The sequence below is a fragment of the Carassius carassius genome, chromosome 17, assembly GCF_963082965.1.
Source record: "Carassius carassius chromosome 17, fCarCar2.1, whole genome shotgun sequence".
In the NCBI taxonomy this organism is placed as follows: domain Eukaryota; kingdom Metazoa; phylum Chordata; class Actinopteri; order Cypriniformes; family Cyprinidae; genus Carassius; species Carassius carassius.
The window spans coordinates 27,324,816-27,343,474 of NC_081771.1; the positions used below are offsets into that span (position 1 = coordinate 27,324,816).

At 39.0% G+C, this 18,659-nt stretch overlaps 1 protein-coding gene across 1 annotated transcript in view; it reads left to right on the forward strand.

Moving 5' to 3' along the window:
- Positions 1–1,210: 1,210 nt before the first annotated feature.
- LOC132161467 (sodium channel protein type 2 subunit alpha-like) overlaps positions 1,211–18,659 on the forward strand; it is a 44,831-nt gene continuing 27,382 nt past the window's right edge. Inside the window, 12 exon segments of the mRNA XM_059571545.1 lie at positions 1,211–2,257; positions 6,231–6,553; positions 6,739–6,856; positions 8,976–9,066; positions 9,563–9,691; positions 9,917–10,008; positions 11,821–12,069; positions 12,408–12,471; positions 12,826–12,967; positions 13,402–13,608; positions 15,906–16,181; positions 17,321–17,659. Of these exon segments, the coding sequence (XP_059427528.1) occupies positions 6,284–6,553; positions 6,739–6,856; positions 8,976–9,066; positions 9,563–9,691; positions 9,917–10,008; positions 11,821–12,069; positions 12,408–12,471; positions 12,826–12,967; positions 13,402–13,608; positions 15,906–16,181; positions 17,321–17,659 (1,977 nt within the window). The 5' untranslated portion in view covers positions 1,211–2,257; positions 6,231–6,283.

Sequence of the window (18,659 nt, forward strand, 5' to 3'; positions counted from 1 at the left end):
ATATTAACAATTGCATTTTAACTAACAATTCAAACAAAATGTAAAAAAAAAAAAATAACATCTGAAAAGTTTTTATATCTTTTTAAAAGTACTGTTAATTAAAGTATTGGACATTTCTGTTGACATTTCAAGAAAGAAACACAGGAAAGTCCAGAGCTAGTTATCACACTTTTAATGCAGAGAATATTTCCCAGGAAATGTTTATGAATGTTTAAGTCAATTTAAGTATAGCCTGTACATTTTTGCATAGGCACATCAAAAGGTTACAAAAAGCTATTAAGCATTACATTGACTTGACTAAATCCTTTTTTTGTTACAGTGCACTCAATCCACCTTAATCTTTTGTGGCAACATGCCATACCCTGCTATTTAAATGCCCTATTATACCCTTTTGAAATGTAAATAGTTAAACCAATGTGAACAATAAAGTAATTTCTGGAGGAACATTAATGTGAAAGATAATATGCAAAAATGCTATGTACATTCAAAACACATTTTAGTTTGGAGCAAAAACTATTAGACCTATTCTAGAAAGTTTTTAACTTTTTAACAAAATAATCATTGTTAGAGTAATAGCCTAATTTCCTGTAATTAATTTTTTTTTCTCAACAAAAACTGTGAATTAACCATTGATGCCACAAATACTAGTCTACCTGTAAAATGCCTATGACGTAACCAATTTAAAAAAAGAAGAAGAACTTGACACAAGTTGACATTTCTTCTCAGTGCAATTGCGTTTAACCTCGGTGTTTTCTTAACGGTGGTCGGCCGGGGCCTCACGTGCGGGTCTGGAGTCGAGTCGTGAGGCTCGCGCACGCGTCACTCCCATCACCCAAGCCACCGATAACCGGAAGCGACTATCATCCGTGATATTTGGGGAGACAAACGACAGCTGAGAGCACCTTTCACTGGATAAAAACATCGCCGCGTCTTCTCGATCTGTTTGACAACAATCGTGTTTAAGTGGGAGAAAAACACAATAGGCGGAACTAACGATAACGAAGTTATTGGAAATTACCGTCATCCAGGTTCGAGCCTGACAGGCATTGCTATGGTGAGTAAAATATCAATTCAGAAACGTCTAGAAAGGCCTGGCAAAAGAAAATCACGTTTTTGGTTTATAATCCCTCATATGCTATAACGACCGCAAAGATCGTGAAAATAGTGTCGTAACACTGATAGCCAATACATAGGCATATATATTTATCTCAAAATATGTATTTGTTTGTGAAAAGACAGCTGGGTGATTAGGCATTAGTGTCCTTTAGGCAAATGAAGAATATGATGATGCATTCATTTAAAGGTCATCCTCTGGCTGCTCAACATCAAACCGAATGGGATTATGATCAATTGACGTGAAACAAAATAATTAATCGTATCTATATAAAAATCACGGAGGCTGAGACATATGTTTGCGCAATAATTCGGATCATCCAGGCACTTATAACGAGTTTAAACGGGATTTGGATCGCTGGCATTATCGCTTTTAGACATATCAGGGATTTAACGAAGGATTAGTGAATATAAAAAAACTGGACAGATGTTTGGGTTTCTCTCCGCTTGTTGCCTATGGAGATGATGATGATGGTGGTGCTGAATTTGGCTGATCTATCAAAATTAGGGAGATGCTGTATGAACGAAGGACTGGGGTCGACTGTTTTAAGATTAACAGAACGACAACTCTTGTTTTGAGGACGTCCCAATATTTCCACATAGCATGTTAATTATATTGATAACGATTGTCATTGAAAAGAAGAGCAATCGCGACCCCCTCCTTCCCTCACATTTCCACACCTACCCATCGTCGCACATTGTCGGTACACGAGAAGGGGTTGAAAAACACAATCCGAGGACGCCAAAACGTGCCAATTTGTGGTGTTAATGCTACCCTTTATGCCTCTAAAACTCATTCACGTTGGAGACATTTTTGGTCAGTGAAAAAAAAGGCACGCCCAGAGACGTTTTCTCTGTCGCCTACACCGTTTAACCCTTTGGGTGGGTTTCTCGTTACGTGGAATTACATAAATCTCGGTTTTCAGTCGGTGTAGTCATTGGTGAAAATGTAGAGCTGTTGTAGTCCCGGGCGGTGTTTATTTTTTGACATAAAGCTCTAGATATGGCCGTGTAAATGGTGTCATGTACGGATTTGGTTGCGGTTTGGGTGGACCTCGAGTCTGCGGATTGGAAATAGCCGGAGACATCAACATGGCGACAGCTGCTTCGCCCCTGCGCTCGAGATGAATCCTCATCTATAAAGGTAGGACCTTCAAAATCACCTTGGGCTTCTGTCGCCACCCAGTGCCTAACGTAACAATCGTGATAAACATCATCCGTCGACTGGAGTCATGAATTTGGATCTTAAGAGGTCCTCGGATGGATCTTAAGAGGTCCTTAAGAGGTACTTGTTGAAACAGTATAGGCTACTTATAAGAAAATGCCAAAATTAACATTGGTCCATTTTGAACGGGTCTTGGGCTGTTGTTTACAGTTTGCACTCTTTAATAGTGTTGTTGTTATAATACATAATAATATAAATCAATAAGTGAAATCCTAAGGAACAACATGTACCTACTGAAAACTTATTTATGAATTATGAATTTCTGTATTTATGTTAATAGCCTTTCAATGTTAATTGCTGTTATTTAATTCACTGAATCATTCGTGTTAAACACGTAAGCGTCAATGTGTCTGAAAATCTGGCATTAAGAATAACACGCGAATGTGACGCGCTGGAGGAAGCGCGTGGCGGATGACCTGAGCTGAGCCCAGGCGGAAACGCGCGCACCTGTGTTTCAGCACCATGGAGAGCAGCTGTTGCGAATCCCTGTTATCCACGACGGAGCAGAACGATTCTAACGTTGGGTTGAGGAAAATTTATAAATTCTTGATTAGAAAACAGCCACAGTTTTTTTAGGAAATGTCAAGTTATGATATTAGATGCTTTGTGAGTGTAAAGTGTCAATTCCTCCACATCTGCCAGAAATCATCTTTAAAACGCATAGTGTCTGAATAAGTATGCATGACTGTTTGACAGTTGAGGGAAAGGTTTGATGGCAAATTGTGGCACATTTTGGATGCGTAGAGTTGGCCTGGAATATTTTAATCTACCTTCCTGAGTGACATACTGTCAGGATGTTTCAATATCATAGGAACATGAAGTAGCATGCAGGATCCACGAAGGTGACATGTTTTATACTGATGTGTGTGCTAGTTTAGAATTTTTGATCAAGTCTGAATGATACACCTTTTTTTCATGGTAATGGCAGTATATCTGAACTTTGCAAGCTTTATCATGGTACTAGAGGAAGCGTTTGTCTGATTTTTGACAGCTCATTAAAATGGTGAGTAGTAGCACCCCTGATTTTACACAGGAGTACCAACTGTATATTTACATTGTGCCAGTGCCCCCCACCTCCTCTCAGAGGTTTGGTTTGACCTTGGAGAAAGGTGTGCATTAGGGCAGGGCTGGAAGTAATGGCACCCCAGAGGCTTGGCTCATTTTTGGAGGGGGTTGAATAAGTGGATCAGTGGATGAGTGCGTGGATGGGTGGATGCATGGATGAGGGAGTGGTTTTTTTTACCTATGATGTCCTCAGAGGGAACAGGCTGAACTGGCTGGGTGATGGCACAGAGAGACAGCTCACAGTGCTCACTCACAGACCCACACGCACACAAACAATTGCTTGCTGAATATTAGTCACAGTTGCACACTGAAATGTAGCCCAGAGCAGACCAGGGCACCCAGGAAGATTTTGTCTATAAGACCTTGTTAGCAGGAGTTCTGCATAGAAAAACTGCACTTTTCAGTTTAATGCAACTCAAACTTGGTTATTGCACCAAGAAATTGAGTCTTAAAGGAATACTGTAGATCACCCAAAAATTAAAGTCTGGTAAAAATAAAAAATAAAAATAATAATAATAAATTGATCACCCTCACGCCATCCAAGATTCTGATGAGTTTGTTTCTTCATCAGAATAGATTTGGTAAATTTGAGCATCCTAGGATCCATCTACCTAGGATGAGAGTTGTAACAGCTGATAAAAATCCACGCTTCTCCAGTCCATCATTTATCTTCTAGTGATTTGAAAAGCTGTGAGTTTGTAATAAAAAACATATATGTCATTAAGAATTAAAACATTTGCTTCCAGCTAAAATAGTAATAGTCGTAATACTGCTGATACGTAATCAGTGAAAAAGTATTTATGTCTCAATCAGGAGAGAAATTTGCATAGACCAAGCAGCGAAAACAGTCCAAAACAGCTCTAAAGAAATATGTCAGTGAAGTGAGAAGATAATCGGATGGACTTTTTCACTGGATGAAGAGTTATTCTCAATGGAGAATGATTCATTCTTAATAATCATTATGCATGTCATTGTGGAGCTTTGGCCAGAACACCTCAATAATGGAGTTTTGTTTTATTTGATAAACACACAGCCTTTCACTGGTTATTGAGCACTGGTAATTGATGGACTGGAGTCGTGGTGATTGCTTGTGGATTGCAATGTTTTTTTATCAGCTGTTTGAACTCTAATTCTGATAGCACCCATTTACTGCAGAGAATCCACTGGTGAGCAAGTGATGTAATGCTAATTTTCTCCAAATCTGTACAGATAAAGAAACATCTTTGGTGGCCTCAGGGTAAGTAAATTTTCAGCATGTTTTGGGGTAATTTACACATATCAATATATCTACTTAAGCATTGATTTATTTGATTTTATTTTTAATAAGATTCCTAATGTAATGTAACTTTCATGCAATTTTCAAGGATGTCTTTCCAAAATCTGCAACATTTTTTTCATCGCTGGTTTTCAATGTGGTAGTTATTTGTGGAAAAGGAAAGAGTGAATAACATATTTTATTTGGTCACAGTCTCAGTTTTGCAAATGTTTTCATCTTCATTCATTAAAGGCGGACATGATCTATGCAGGATCCAGTGAGTTAAAAGAGACTACTGATTTTTCAGTTTGGTTGATGAAACTACTATTATGCCTTTCCAGTTGGATGAGGACTAAGGTTTTGCCTCGTGGGTGGTTTGGAGCAGTGTCAACTGTTGTTTGTGTAAAAAGAAATCCTAGAAACGAAAACTGGATTTTGGCTCTGTTAAATTGAACATAAAATACTGATTTGACTTGAAATTATTTGAGAGAAAAAAAAGCAATGTAGGAAATTAGTCAGTTATACCATTAGACTGAGGAATTCTGTGATTGACCAATCAGAATCCAGTATAGAATACACTAATGTTTAGAGGTTCGGGTTGGTAAGATTTTTTTAATGTGTTTGAAAATAAAAACAGTGAATTTGTGAAATATTAATAGAATTTTAAATATTTTTTATTAATATATTCCTGTGATGGAAAAGCTGACTTTTAGCAGTCATTCCTCCAGTCTTCAGTGTCAAATCATGATCCATCAGAAATCATTCTAATATGCAGATTTGGTGCCATATAACCTTATTATCAGCTCTGAAAACAGTTGTGCTACCCAATAAGCTGATATTTTTTTATATAATATATGTATATATATATATATATATATATATATATATATATATATCTGAATTGATTTTTTTTAACAGTTTAAAAGTTATTACAGTAATTTTTACTGTCATTTTGTAAGTATTGACCACAATCTACAAAGTATGAGCATTTTAATATTCACACTCATCTTTTTCCCTCCCTCATGCTTTCTTCATTTCTATATCTCTTCCTTCTTTCCCCCCATGTCTTACATATACATCTCTATTCTTTGAGACCCTGAATCTTGAAGAAGATGGGGGATTCATAGGGGTCATGGAGCCCCTGGGAATGTAACTGATTTGCTCTGAGTACATGCCCAGTTTGGTGCTCACAGCTCTGGCCACAGCACAGGGCAGCACGCCAGACTGGCAATTTATGCCTGGTGACCCACAGGCATTGCTGCTCTACTGTAACATACAGAGCTGGTACAACCAACCAGTTCTGTAAACACACACATAAATACATACACAAGCTGCATCTAATGGCAGAGCATGGATATTAACAGCCTCTTTATTGGTAATGATTAGAATATGAAATCTTCTCCCAAGTCTCCATTGTGATGCTGATCGTCATGTAAATAAACTGACAGTGGTTATTTCATCTTTTAAATTGGCACAGATTGACTCAATTCATAGAAATGAATGACTTCCACTTTAATGATCAATCTCCTATCGCAGCCACTGTGCACTGAATGTGTGATTTCCTTCCTTCAGCTCCCAGAGTGAGCAGTGATTAGCTGGTGCAGCTATCAGAGCAGGATGTCAATATGGCTGCTCAGCTGCTCGTTCCACCCGGACCTGACAGCTTCCGGCCCTTCTTGCCTGAGTCTCTCGCTGCTATCGAGAGCCGCATCGCAGAGGAGGCAGCCAAACGGCCCCAAGGCGAGAGACGGCCTGATGATGATGATGAAAATGGGCCCAAACCCAACAGCGATTTGGAAGCAGGAAAATCCCTGCCCTTTATCTACGGAGACCTTCCATCTGAATTTGTGTCCGTCCCGCTGGAGGACCTGGACACCTACTACAGCAACCAAAAAGTATGTGTGAGAAGATTTTAAAATGAAAGCTTGTTATTTGCGTTTAGATGGCCAGCAGGACTTCAGTCTGGTGTTATAATGTGTATCATTCTCTGTAGTTACATAACACCTTGTGAAACAGATCGAAAATATATTGTCGCAGATTATGTGCACTGTAACCACAATTTTTTTTTTCTCTGCTTCAGACCTTTATAGTATTGAATCGTGGGAAGGCTATATTCCGCTTTAATGCTACACCGGCTTTGTATATTTTGAGCCCCTTCAATCCATTGAGGAGAATCTCCATCAAGGTCCTGGTGCATTCATATCCTTTTTCAGCTGAATGAATGTATGTAAGCATCTAAACAACATTTCACATGCAACATACATTCCTGTCTACTTCATCTTCACGTGAGCAGCACGTTCTCAGGTTCGTAGGATCACATAACTCACTCCTCCTCTGTGAATAGATTGCCATCCGAATCCATGAGTTTGTGGCAAATCAATATACTGATTAGACAGCATGATTATTGCACAGGTGTGCCATTTCTCTACCATAGGCCATCTCCAAAGGCGTTTCAGAGAATTTGGGAGTACATCTAACCGGCCTCACAACCGCAGACCACGAGTAACCACACCAGCCCAGGACCTCCACTTCCAGCATCTTCACCTCCAAGATCATCTGAGACCAAACACCCGAACAGCTGCTGCAACAATCGGTTTGCATAACCAAAGAATTTCTGCACAAACTGTCAGAAACCGTCTCAGGGAAGCTCATCTGCATGCTCAACATCCTCATCGGGGTCTCAACCTGACTGCAGTTCGTCGTCGTAACAGACTTGAGTGGGCAAATGCTCACATTCAATGGCGTCTGGCATTTTTATGAGAGGTGTTCTCTTCATGGATGAATCCCGGTTTTCACTGTACAGCGCAGATGGCAGATGGTGTATATGGCGTTGTGTGGGTGAGTGGTTTGCTGATGTCAACGTTGTGGATTGAGTGGCCCCTGGTGGCGGTGGGGTTATGGTATGTGCAGGCATATGTTATGGACAACGAACACAGGTGCATTTTATTGATAGCATTTTGAATGCACAGAGATACCGTGATGGGATCCTGAGGCCCATTGTTGTGCCATTCATCCACGACCATCACCTCATGTTGCAGCATGATAATGCACGGCCCCATGTTGCAAGGGTTTGTACACAATTCCTGGAAGCTGAAAACATCCCAATTCCTGCATGGCCAGCATACTCACCGGACATGTCACCCATTGAGCATGTTTGGGATGCTCTGGATCGGCGTATACAACAGCATGTTCCAGTTCCTGCCAATATCCAGCAACTTCACACAGCCATTGAAGAGGAGCGGACCAACACTCCACAAGCCACAATCAATAACCTGATCAACTCTATACAAAGGAGATGTGATGCACCTGCGTGAGGCAAATGGTGGTCACAACAGATATTGACTGGTTTTCAGACCCCCCAAAACAGTAAAACTGCACATTTTATAGTGAGCTTTTATTGTGGCCAGCCTAAGGCACACCTGTGCAATAATCGTGCTGTCTAATCAGCATCTTGATATGCCACACCTGTGAGGTGGATGGATTATCTCGACAAAGGAGAAGTGCTCACTAACACAGATTTAGACAGATTTGTGAACAATATTTGAGAGAAATAGGCCTTTTGTGTACATAGAAAAAGTCTTAGATCTTTAAGTTCGGCTTATGAAGAATTGGGGCAGTGTTGAGTTTATAATTTTGTTCAGTGTACATACTATATAACGTTCAAAAGTTTGGGTTCTAAGATTTTTTAAATGTTGATGAAAAATGTCTCTGATAGAAAATACAGTAGTGGAGTTGTAGTATTGAAAAATATAATTACAATTTAAAATAGCTATATAAAAAAATTATGTTTCAGGTGTTTTTTGTTTAACTATTTTAATTATGGAATTTATTCCTGTGATGGCAAAGCTGGATTTTCAGAAGCCATTACTCCAGTTTTTAATGTGACATAATTTTTCAGAAATCAATGTAATATTCTGATTTGGTGCATATTATTGATGTTTAAAAAAGTTGTGCTTCTTAATATTTTTTTAGATTCTGTTTTTTTTCAGTATTCCTTAATGAATAAAATGTTTAAAAGATTTTTTATCAAATGCAACTTTACTATTACTTTTACCAATTCTGCTATTGTAAGTTGAATTGTTTGCTGCTAAGTGCCTCAAAAATCTTTTTTAATATCTTGCAAATATTTGAAGCTACTGTACACACCTGGCAAATGTTTGGTAAATCCAATAATTATTCCTTCCTCTTAAGCATTGATAATATAAAGACAATTATCTTAGGTGTGCTGTCTGAGGCTGCACTTGACATAAGGTGTAGCTGGGTGAGTGTACATGCAATATTTGTGTGTGTTTGTGTATATTCCTTGACTGCTGCTCACAATGTTCAGTTTTGTGATCATGTGCACAATTTTGACCAACTGCGCCTTCATGACCCTCAGCAATCCCCCTGACTGGGCCAAGAATGTGGAGTAAGTCACTTCATTAACACAGTTGTGCATAATTTTTTGACAAATTTGTCAAAATTGTCTTTGTCTTCCGGGACAATGAACTAAACATATTGATGATTTTGTCCAAAAAAGTAATCTGTACGTTGTGTCCTCTCCCCCTTATTTATATATTTACATAATAGCTGTTACTGACTAACAAAACTGAGTAGAAAATCAGGTTTTTTGGGGACTTTTAAAATTAGAAAATTATAAATTTATAAACAATTTAATAAATAAAAAATGTATCCTTATTTGGAAATTCTTTCTAATTTATTATTATTATTATTATTATTATTATTATATTTTTATGTAACTTCAGCCCATCAGCATTCCTTGCCCTGACTTTTTTTCTTTTTCAATAAGAAGTTTGTCAGCACAGCAAATAAAATAGCATATTACATAGGATCTTTAACACTTGATTGTTTCAATTTCATACAATGTAATTGTTTTTGGTGAAGTTTTGTTTGTGTTCATTCAGGTACACGTTCACAGGGATCTACACCTTCGAGTCCCTGATTAAGATCCTGGCAAGGGGCTTCTGTGTGGGGAAGTTCACTTTCCTGCGAGACCCCTGGAACTGGCTGGACTTTAGTGTCATTATGATGGCGTGAGTATCTCTGAAGACAGATGCTTCTCATGCTTTTTATTTCGTATTAAAACATAAGAAAAAGGAGACCGTACACTGTTTTTCCTGAACTGTTAATGAGAGTGTGCTCAGATAGTTTTGGACACATTGATGAAGGAAAGCTGGTGAATTCATGTTGGTTGCGGTTGTGTGCGTCTGAGCGAGTGTGTGCGTGCACTTGTGGTAACTCTTTATTTGATTCTACAGGTATGTAACTGAGTTTGTAAACCTAGGCAATGTGTCAGCTCTCCGCACTTTCAGAGTGCTCAGAGCTTTGAAAACTATCTCAGTCATCCCAGGTAAGGGATGTGTGTGCGCGCGTGTGTGTATAGACGTGCGCATGCGTGTGCGCGTAAACACGGGTGTCAGTCAGGTGTGTGTCTCTGTCTGACGTTTCCCTCTGCTACCCTGTCCTGTCCTAACATGCGTGTGTGTGTGTTTGTGCGTGTGTGTGTGCCCCCCCCCTCCCTACAGATATGTAACAGAATTTGTGGATCTGGGCAATGTCTCAGCACTGAGAACCTTCAGGGTTTTACGAGCACTCAAAACTATATCAGTGATTCCAGGTGAGGGCTAGCTCACAGGCTGCCTCTCTCTCCATCTGAGCTCTTGCTCACTCCATCCCCTGCTCCGCTGGCCTTTCTCTCTCATTCTGTCACTCCCAGCGGTCAGAGAAAGCAGGAATCCACTCGGGCGTAAAAAACGGGATTCCAGGCTTTTAAAATCACATTCTGTAGTTTTCCTTATATCCCTTCTGCCGGGCTCTGCTCTGTTATTTCCCAAAGACCATCACTCCTTGGGAAAGGTCTCCCATCATGCCTTGGGAAATAGACAACTGGGCATTTTTGAGTTGTGTTGTTTTTTTTTGTTTTGTTTTTTTGCATGAGACATTGCTGAAGCCTATAGCCTGAGATAGAGAACTTGAGACCCTCTACTCTTCTCTTCTCCTCTGTCTGCTGTTTGAGTTCTATGTGCATGCGCACCGTCGGCCGTGCCCATTGTTTGCCTGCTACGTGTGTGTGTGTGAAGTGCACACACACACACACATGCAAGCACAGGCAACACTCGCACTCACTGTCTTACACTGCATGATTGAATGTTGTTTATACGCAATTTCACAAACATTTATTCAACTATCATGCACACTAATATTTAAAACCATGTTTTAATCCTCAAAAGCTTCTGATTTTTGCTTTCTTTTTACTAATTTATTATAATAAAAGGATTGAAGTAACTATATTGTTAAAATTATAATTAAGGTTAAAATTAAATATAATTATTATAATTAATAGTTGTCAGATTATATGGAATAGTTCAGCCATTTTTTTCCTCATTCATCCTCATTATTCCAAACTAAACCTGTATGCAGTTTTCTAAGATAGTTTTGTGTAAAGAACAGATCAGAAATTAAGTATTAATTTAAATATACACTACAGTTTTTCAAGATGACACTAAATTAACTTTTGTTTTTCTGTCGTCACACAAAGCTGTCAGTAGGTTAGAAATGTAGTGCACCAGTTGTATAGGATACTTTTATGGTGCTTTCAGGGTGTTTTTTTGTTTTTGGAGCTTGACAGCTGTGCTTGCTATGAACTGTCACTGTGTAGAATAGCGCTGTGTCAATTTCCTTTTTGTGTTTAACAGAAACAAATAACAACATACAGGTTTGGAATGACATGAGGGTGAATAAATAATGAGATTCTGGGTGCAACTTTCCTGCAATTTAAAAAAAATCATCAGGATGACAGAAAGAGTAACACTTTAATAATAAGGTGCATTAGGTATTATGAACTAACAATAAACAATTTACAGTATTTAGATTCATGGTAATTTATTAAATGCACTATTGTTCATTGTTATTCATGTTTGTGATCATGTTAATTTACACATAATATCTATAAATTTAGCAGTAAACAAATTTATATTAGCCTAAATGTTGTAAAACTTAATATCATTATACAGTACATAATGATAATGTATTAGACCTTATTCTAAAGTGTTACCATAAAAGCCTGTCCATATCTATGTAGCTGTATTGACCATTCTCATATTATGTTTGAGTTGATGTGTGCATCGGGAGTGTTTTTGACCACCGTTGCGTGTTCCCTCAGGTCTGAAGACTATCGTTGGCGCTCTAATCCAGTCGGTGAAGAAGCTGTCAGATGTGATGATCCTGACTGTGTTCTGTCTGAGTGTGTTTGCTCTGATTGGACTGCAGCTCTTCATGGGAAACCTGCGGCAGAAGTGTGTGAAGATTCCAGAGGTCAATGTCACTGAAAACCTGACCGCCACGCTGAACTACAGCACCGGTTTAGAGCTGCACAGCACCTTTAACTGGACAGAGTACATTAGTGATGCGAGTAAGTGAAGAATTGGTGCTTCTCATTCTATATGTGTGTGTGTGTTATTGAGATGCTCGTTGACACTACATGTCCTTGAGGATGTGAGGAATGCTCTACTGGCCCAAGAAAAATGAGTCATCTAGTTCTCAAAGTACACTTCTGTTTGTGTGTGTGGATGTGTGTTGCCTAACAGTGAGTGTGGTTTAAAGGCTAGCCTTTTTTAGATGAATGCAGTTCCTTCAAGCTATAGAATTCAGGGCTAGAAACATACAGTACATCTTTGTGAGTATATATTTATTAGCTTTGTATCTTTATATTGTTTCTTGACATTTATCTTGTGCCTTTCCCCATTTTAGGCAATTATTATTTCCTCCCAGGCCGCAGAGATCCTTTGTTATGTGGAAATTCAAGTGATGCAGGGTGAATATGTTCGTTTAGATTTTAATATAGGTAGATTATATGTTGTAATATAAAGAACGTTATTTGTTTCTTCAATTAAAATATTGCAGCTTGACTTAATCTAAAAAAGAAAAATTACCAATTGGTTGTGGATGTGTGAATGTAGTCCTCAGCCTTTTTGATTCTAAGCTGGTATTTGTAGAATTTTAACTAAGATAACTATAACTTAATTTTAAGACTTATTGTGACCCCCCCCCCCCCCCAGCCTCCTGGTTGAGAACCACTGATATGATGTCCCTTGTTGGGCTAAAAAATTGCTTAATCTTTTTCACTGAATGTAATGACAATATATTTTCATGTTCCTTGGAATAACAGGCAGTGTCCAGAGGGCTTTGCGTGTATAAAAGCAGGTCGTAATCCTGACTACGGCTACACAAGCTTTGACACATTCAGCTGGGCCTTCCTCTCACTCTTCCGACTCATGACACAAGACTTCTGGGAAAACCTCTACCAACAGGTACAGCCCTGACATCAGCTTACCATCCATCTGGTCTCGATATCCTCCTGTAGACATGAAAAGACCCTGTATCCTTCTACAATGTCTAGGCCATGGCCATTTATTTCTTATGAACATTATACCGCACCCTTGTTTCTTGAAGCTCCAGCGCAATAGCAAAACAAATTTAATTTAATAACAGTTGTAAGCTAATTGAATGCAATGGGATAAAAGACAGTTGACACAAAATAATGACAAAATTAATCCACATGGGCTGAAATAAATGCATGGTGAGTATGGTCAAAAAGTTTAATGTCATACGCAAAAAAATAGGAATTGACCTTTCGCTGGAGTTTGATTGACAGGCGATCTGACCAATCATAATGCTGAATCTTTTTTCCAAAAAAGCATTTTTGTAACATTTTGTTTGTGTATGTGTGTTCTGTCTCTCACAGACCCTGCGTGCAGCTGGAAAGCCCTATATGATCTTCTTTGTTCTTGTGATTTTCCTGGGCTCCTTCTATCTGGTGAATCTCATCCTGGCTGTGGTGGCCATGGCATATGATGAGCAGAACCAGGCTACCATAGAAGAGGCTCAACAGAAAGAGGAAGAGTTTCAAGCCATGCTAGAACAGCTAAAGAGACAGCAGGAAGAGGCACAGGTAGCAAACACACATAGATACACTCATACTAGCATGTCAAAATAGACAAACAGAGCTGGGTAGTAACTGATTACATGTAATCCCAATTACTTAATCAGATTCCAAAAATTAAGTACTTGTAATTAAATTAAATTAAATTTAAAACAATTTTAATAATCAATTTATTTGTAATGAACACACTAAAGTGTCATGCCATGGACTGTCTGCATGTGTTTTTCTCCTCACATGCCCCCTGTGACCCAGTCTCTCCTATGTGTGATTGTCTCGTTTGGTTCAGATGTGTCTCCTTAATTACCTATTTTAGTTCTGTATTTAAAGGGTTGTCTGCCCTATGTTCACTTGTCCGGTGTTACATCTTGATGTGCTACGTTTGTCTCCAGCCTGCCCTGTGTTTCCCTGCGTTTGTATTATTAAAGACTGTTGTTTATGATTATCCCTCGTATCTGCATTCCTTGCTCCTTTCTGTAGCAATCGTGACAGAACACCGGACCGACAAAAAGTTTATTGGTGTGTTCTGACCCAGTACATTGTGATTGGCCGAACACCGCAAGCACTCGTCAGATATGTAATGGTCCTTTCCATAATCACAAGCTTCATCTTTCAAAATAAATGACAGTTAATAATGTCCTTCGTTTTACCATCAATTCAAGCCCAAAAGGGGAACAGAGTGGCATGACAGACACAGTGATGAAGCTCTTATGTGTTTGCAGTACACAAGCCACTGACAGTTAAGACAGGTGTCTCTCTCTCTCTTTCCACACACGTGATGCGCGAAACTCTGCATTTGAATAGCAGATACTTAAACTAATAACAAAACATACTTCCAGTAGATGATTCAGAGGCGCCAGATTGTCGTAGCAAACTCAGAATTACCTCCTGTCCTAGGTTCACGAAACGGTCGTCCATAAAATGCGTTGCTATTCTGTTCTATTTAGATTCCTAAATGCATCTACTTTCGGAAGGCCAAATAAACTTCTTTTGCTTTCACCTAGATACACACAGCATCTCCCTGACATGACTGCTTCAACACTAACTGCGGTTACTCAAACAGCCTTCTTTCTTTGTGGAATTACACAAATATTTCCACATAGTGACGTAGCAATGTGGGGGCGTGTTTGAATGAGCCGTTTTAGGGGGGCGTGGCAAAGTCTTAACTTTGATAAAGAATATCTCTTTGGATTTGAGACTTTAGTCTTTGCAACTTTACAGATCTTCTTTATACACCAAGAGCTTGTAACACTCCAAAGAGAAAGGAAAAATTAAAATCACATCATATGACCCCTTTAAATGTTCCGTTCTAAAGTAGCCTACTGCGTATATACAATCAGAAAGTCTTAAGAAAGACATTTCACACGGAAATCAGTCATTAGTCAGAAATCTACACAGCATTTGACCACAAGATTGTCCTATTGAAATCAATGTTATAAACAAGTTAGGGCTAAATTAACCTAAAATTAATCAAAAAGAAGCTTAAAATGAGTAATTTTTGTCAAGTAATTTGGAACCAGTAACAAACTACAATTTCTAAGTAATCTACCCAGCTCTATGCACAAACATATGTTCACTTGCACAGCCAATTTTAACCTATTTTTATTTTGATCATTATGTTGTTCTCCTTCCCTGATCTTGCATCTCTTCCTCTGCCTTCGTCATCTTTTAAGTTTTTCAGCTCCACACTTGCTGCGGATAACACTGCCCTGTCACCATGGAAACCAACAGATAATGAGAGCAAGTGAGGGAGTGTCCTTTCTCCTAGTAAACATGAAGAAGAGAGAAACAAGAGGAAGACAGAAAGCGAGAGAATCACAGAAAAAGCAAAAAGAGCAAGATGTAGATTAACTCCAAGATGGCGACTATGCATTTTGAATGGGGATAGATAGATAGATAGATAGATAGATAGATAGATAGATAGATAGATAGATAGATAGATAGATAGATAGATAGATAGATAGATAGATAGATAGATAGATAGATAGATAGATAGATAGATAGATAGATAGATAGATAGATAGACCTGTTTACTAGTAATTGGGCTTATTATGTGTGATTCCAAAAGTTAGACAAAAAAGACTTTATGAGAAAAAAAGAAAGCGATTAGTGAGAATGAAATAAAGTGCCAAAGGTCAGCAGTGCAATCAATAACTGTAATTTAGTCTGATCATATAAAGCAATCATTCCTCTTTCTTCAGTGCTCACTGTTTATCTGTCTCTTGTCTCTGCTTTCGGTATGCGAGCTTGAACTAAGTCTACCCCTGGTTGCCCCTGACAACAGAGCTTGTGCTGTGATTGGTTGGCAGGTTGCGGCGGCAGCAGCAACAGAGAGTGGGGAGTACAGCGGGAGGGGGGGCTTGTCAGAGGAAAGCTCCTCCGGGGGGTCCAGACTCAGCTCTAAGAGCGCTAAAGAGCGAAGGAACAGGAGGAAGAAAAGAAAACAAAGGGAAGAAGAAGAAAAAGCCAATCAGGAAAAGTTCCATAAGTCCGCTTCAGAGGACAGCATTAGACGGTCTGGATTTCGATTCTCCATCGATGCCAACCGACTCTCGTATGAGAAGAAGTGTTCAACTCCTAATCAGGTGACTACTTCCTTTTTGTGGAATTATGGGAAATGAAGTTTGATAAGCCTATCTACTCTAATCAACTATATTGTTATGGAGGTTGGGTGGGTGGAATGCTAATTGACTCAAGAAGTGTGATAAGGAGACAAAATATTAGCTCATTAAAATGTTCAGTTATGCACTTATACACCGGAGGATTACAGTGCTAAAGGTGGCACAGATGCATTACATAGATGCCTCAGAAGAAATCCAAATGTAAATGTGGTTGAGATGTGGGTTCATTTAATTCTAACAAATCTGAGTCCACTAGAAATATAATATGGTGCGTGGGTTATGGCATTAGAAGTTATGGCATGTGGATACACATTAATCTCCAACAGCATTATACACAAAATAGACCAAATCGCATATGCGTTTTGAAATATATCATAATATGAGAACATTACATAACAAACGTAAACTAGAGAGAAGGGCCCACATGATGCCATGACAAAAACAATTAAATTTAGTTATTACAAATCTATTTAGTACAAATTTAGAGAAACTTAGAAGACCATGTGAGTTTGGGGTAGGACATATTGCTAATAGACTTTAGTTTATATCCCAGGCATGAACCATACTTGCTACTTTTGCTAGTCAGAGGCAGACTTTTTGGAGACCTTTTGACCCTGCCATACCAATTGTATTAAATTCAACAGGAACAGCATTGTTAATATTGTTTACACACACATATATAGTAGTCAACATTTGAAGTGGATCAAAACAGTTCATCAGAGTTGTCCTAAGGCAAAAATGCTTTTTGGTTGTTGGACAACTTTGATGAAAGACTGATGAACTTTGACTAGTTTATGTGTGTGTGTGTGTGTGTGTGTGTGTGTATGTGTGTGTGTGTACATACATACATTAGATTTCAATAAGATTCATATATGACTATATAAATGTGTCTCTTGCATAGATTATTCAACTTTTCTGTGCAGCACTAGTGTTGTAAAGCATGTTATTCACCTTTAAGTTTAGTGATAAATAATTTAATTATTAATCCAGTAATACTAGGACTGGAATAACAAATACAAATTTGTTCTGTGTGCTGGCTATCGGACACATAAACAGGCAATCTGTTTATTTTACATTTTCTCTTTGTTTGTATCTCTTTTCAGTCTCTTCTCAGTATTCGTGGATCTCTCTTCTCCCCAAGGAGGAACAGTCGCGCGAGTCTGTTCAGTTTTCGCGGTAGAGCCCGAGACTTTGGCTCAGAGAATGATTTTGCTGATGATGAGCACAGCACGTTTGAGGATAGTGACAGCCGCCGCGGATCGCTTTTCGTACCTCGTTGTGTTGAGAGACGAAGTTCCACTGTCAGTCACTGCAGCCTTGCTCCCAGAATTATGCTCCCAGCCAATGGGAAAATGCACTGCACAGTCGATTGCAATGGAGTGGTCTCCCTGGTGGGTGGGACGTCTGTGCCAACATCACCAATCGGACGTTTGTTACCTGAGGTAGAGTAATTGAAGTGCATAAGGAAATTAAGGCCCAATCCCAATTCAATTTTATAGACCTTCCCCTACCCCTTCGCCTACCCCTTCCCCTTGTCCCTTAAAACAGAGTGTCAAGGGGTAGGGGAGGAGATATTCCCCTAAGGATTTGGGACAAAACTACCATAACGTCACACGTCATCAGCGTTCGTCGTTTAGTTCTTACAATACACACATATACTGGTGTGCTGGTGTGCATTAGAGCCCTTAATTATCGTTCTGTATTAAAGAGCTGCTTACTGGCACACACACATATCGGAAATCGCGCAGCTCACACATCCAGGAGAAAATAAACTTGTCAACGCTGCCCACGACTATTATTAAATACAGTTTAAATACTGAATCGCTACATTATATTTTCCAGCGACGAGAGGATACAATCACTGTTTTTAAGTAAACTCATTCTAAAAAGATAAACGCACAGACGCGAATACACGCCATTTCCATTTCTCTCTCTTTCTCTCTCGAATTGGCAATATTTGAGAAAATGGTTTAGCGATTTCTAATTAATGGGGGGATTAGCCCCCATCAATGTTTACGGCAGTTATCGCCCTGATCAGACATATGCTGTGACACTATCATGCAGTCTGTAATGATATGACGTTAGCAAATATTAGCGATTCTTTTGCAAACATTTCTTTGAGTAACATGACCGTTAATATGAACTCACAATTGAATGTAACATAAAACAAATGATTAGTGTTCGTTAAAATCTTTATTTATGCCGAAAAACTTTTATGTGTCTTTTTGTTCGCTGTAGCAGCCATGTTGCCGAGATAATTCATACTCCTTCGTTTGAAATGTGGTCCCGAAAAATCTTCGTTTGAAGGGCTATCTGGCCCTTCCCCTTCCCCCTACCCCTCCAACCAAAAGAAAATCGAGACACCCCTACCCCTTCACGTGAACGCGCGAAACGGGAAATTGGAAGGGCTAAGGGGTAGAATTGGGATTGGGCCTAAATCTT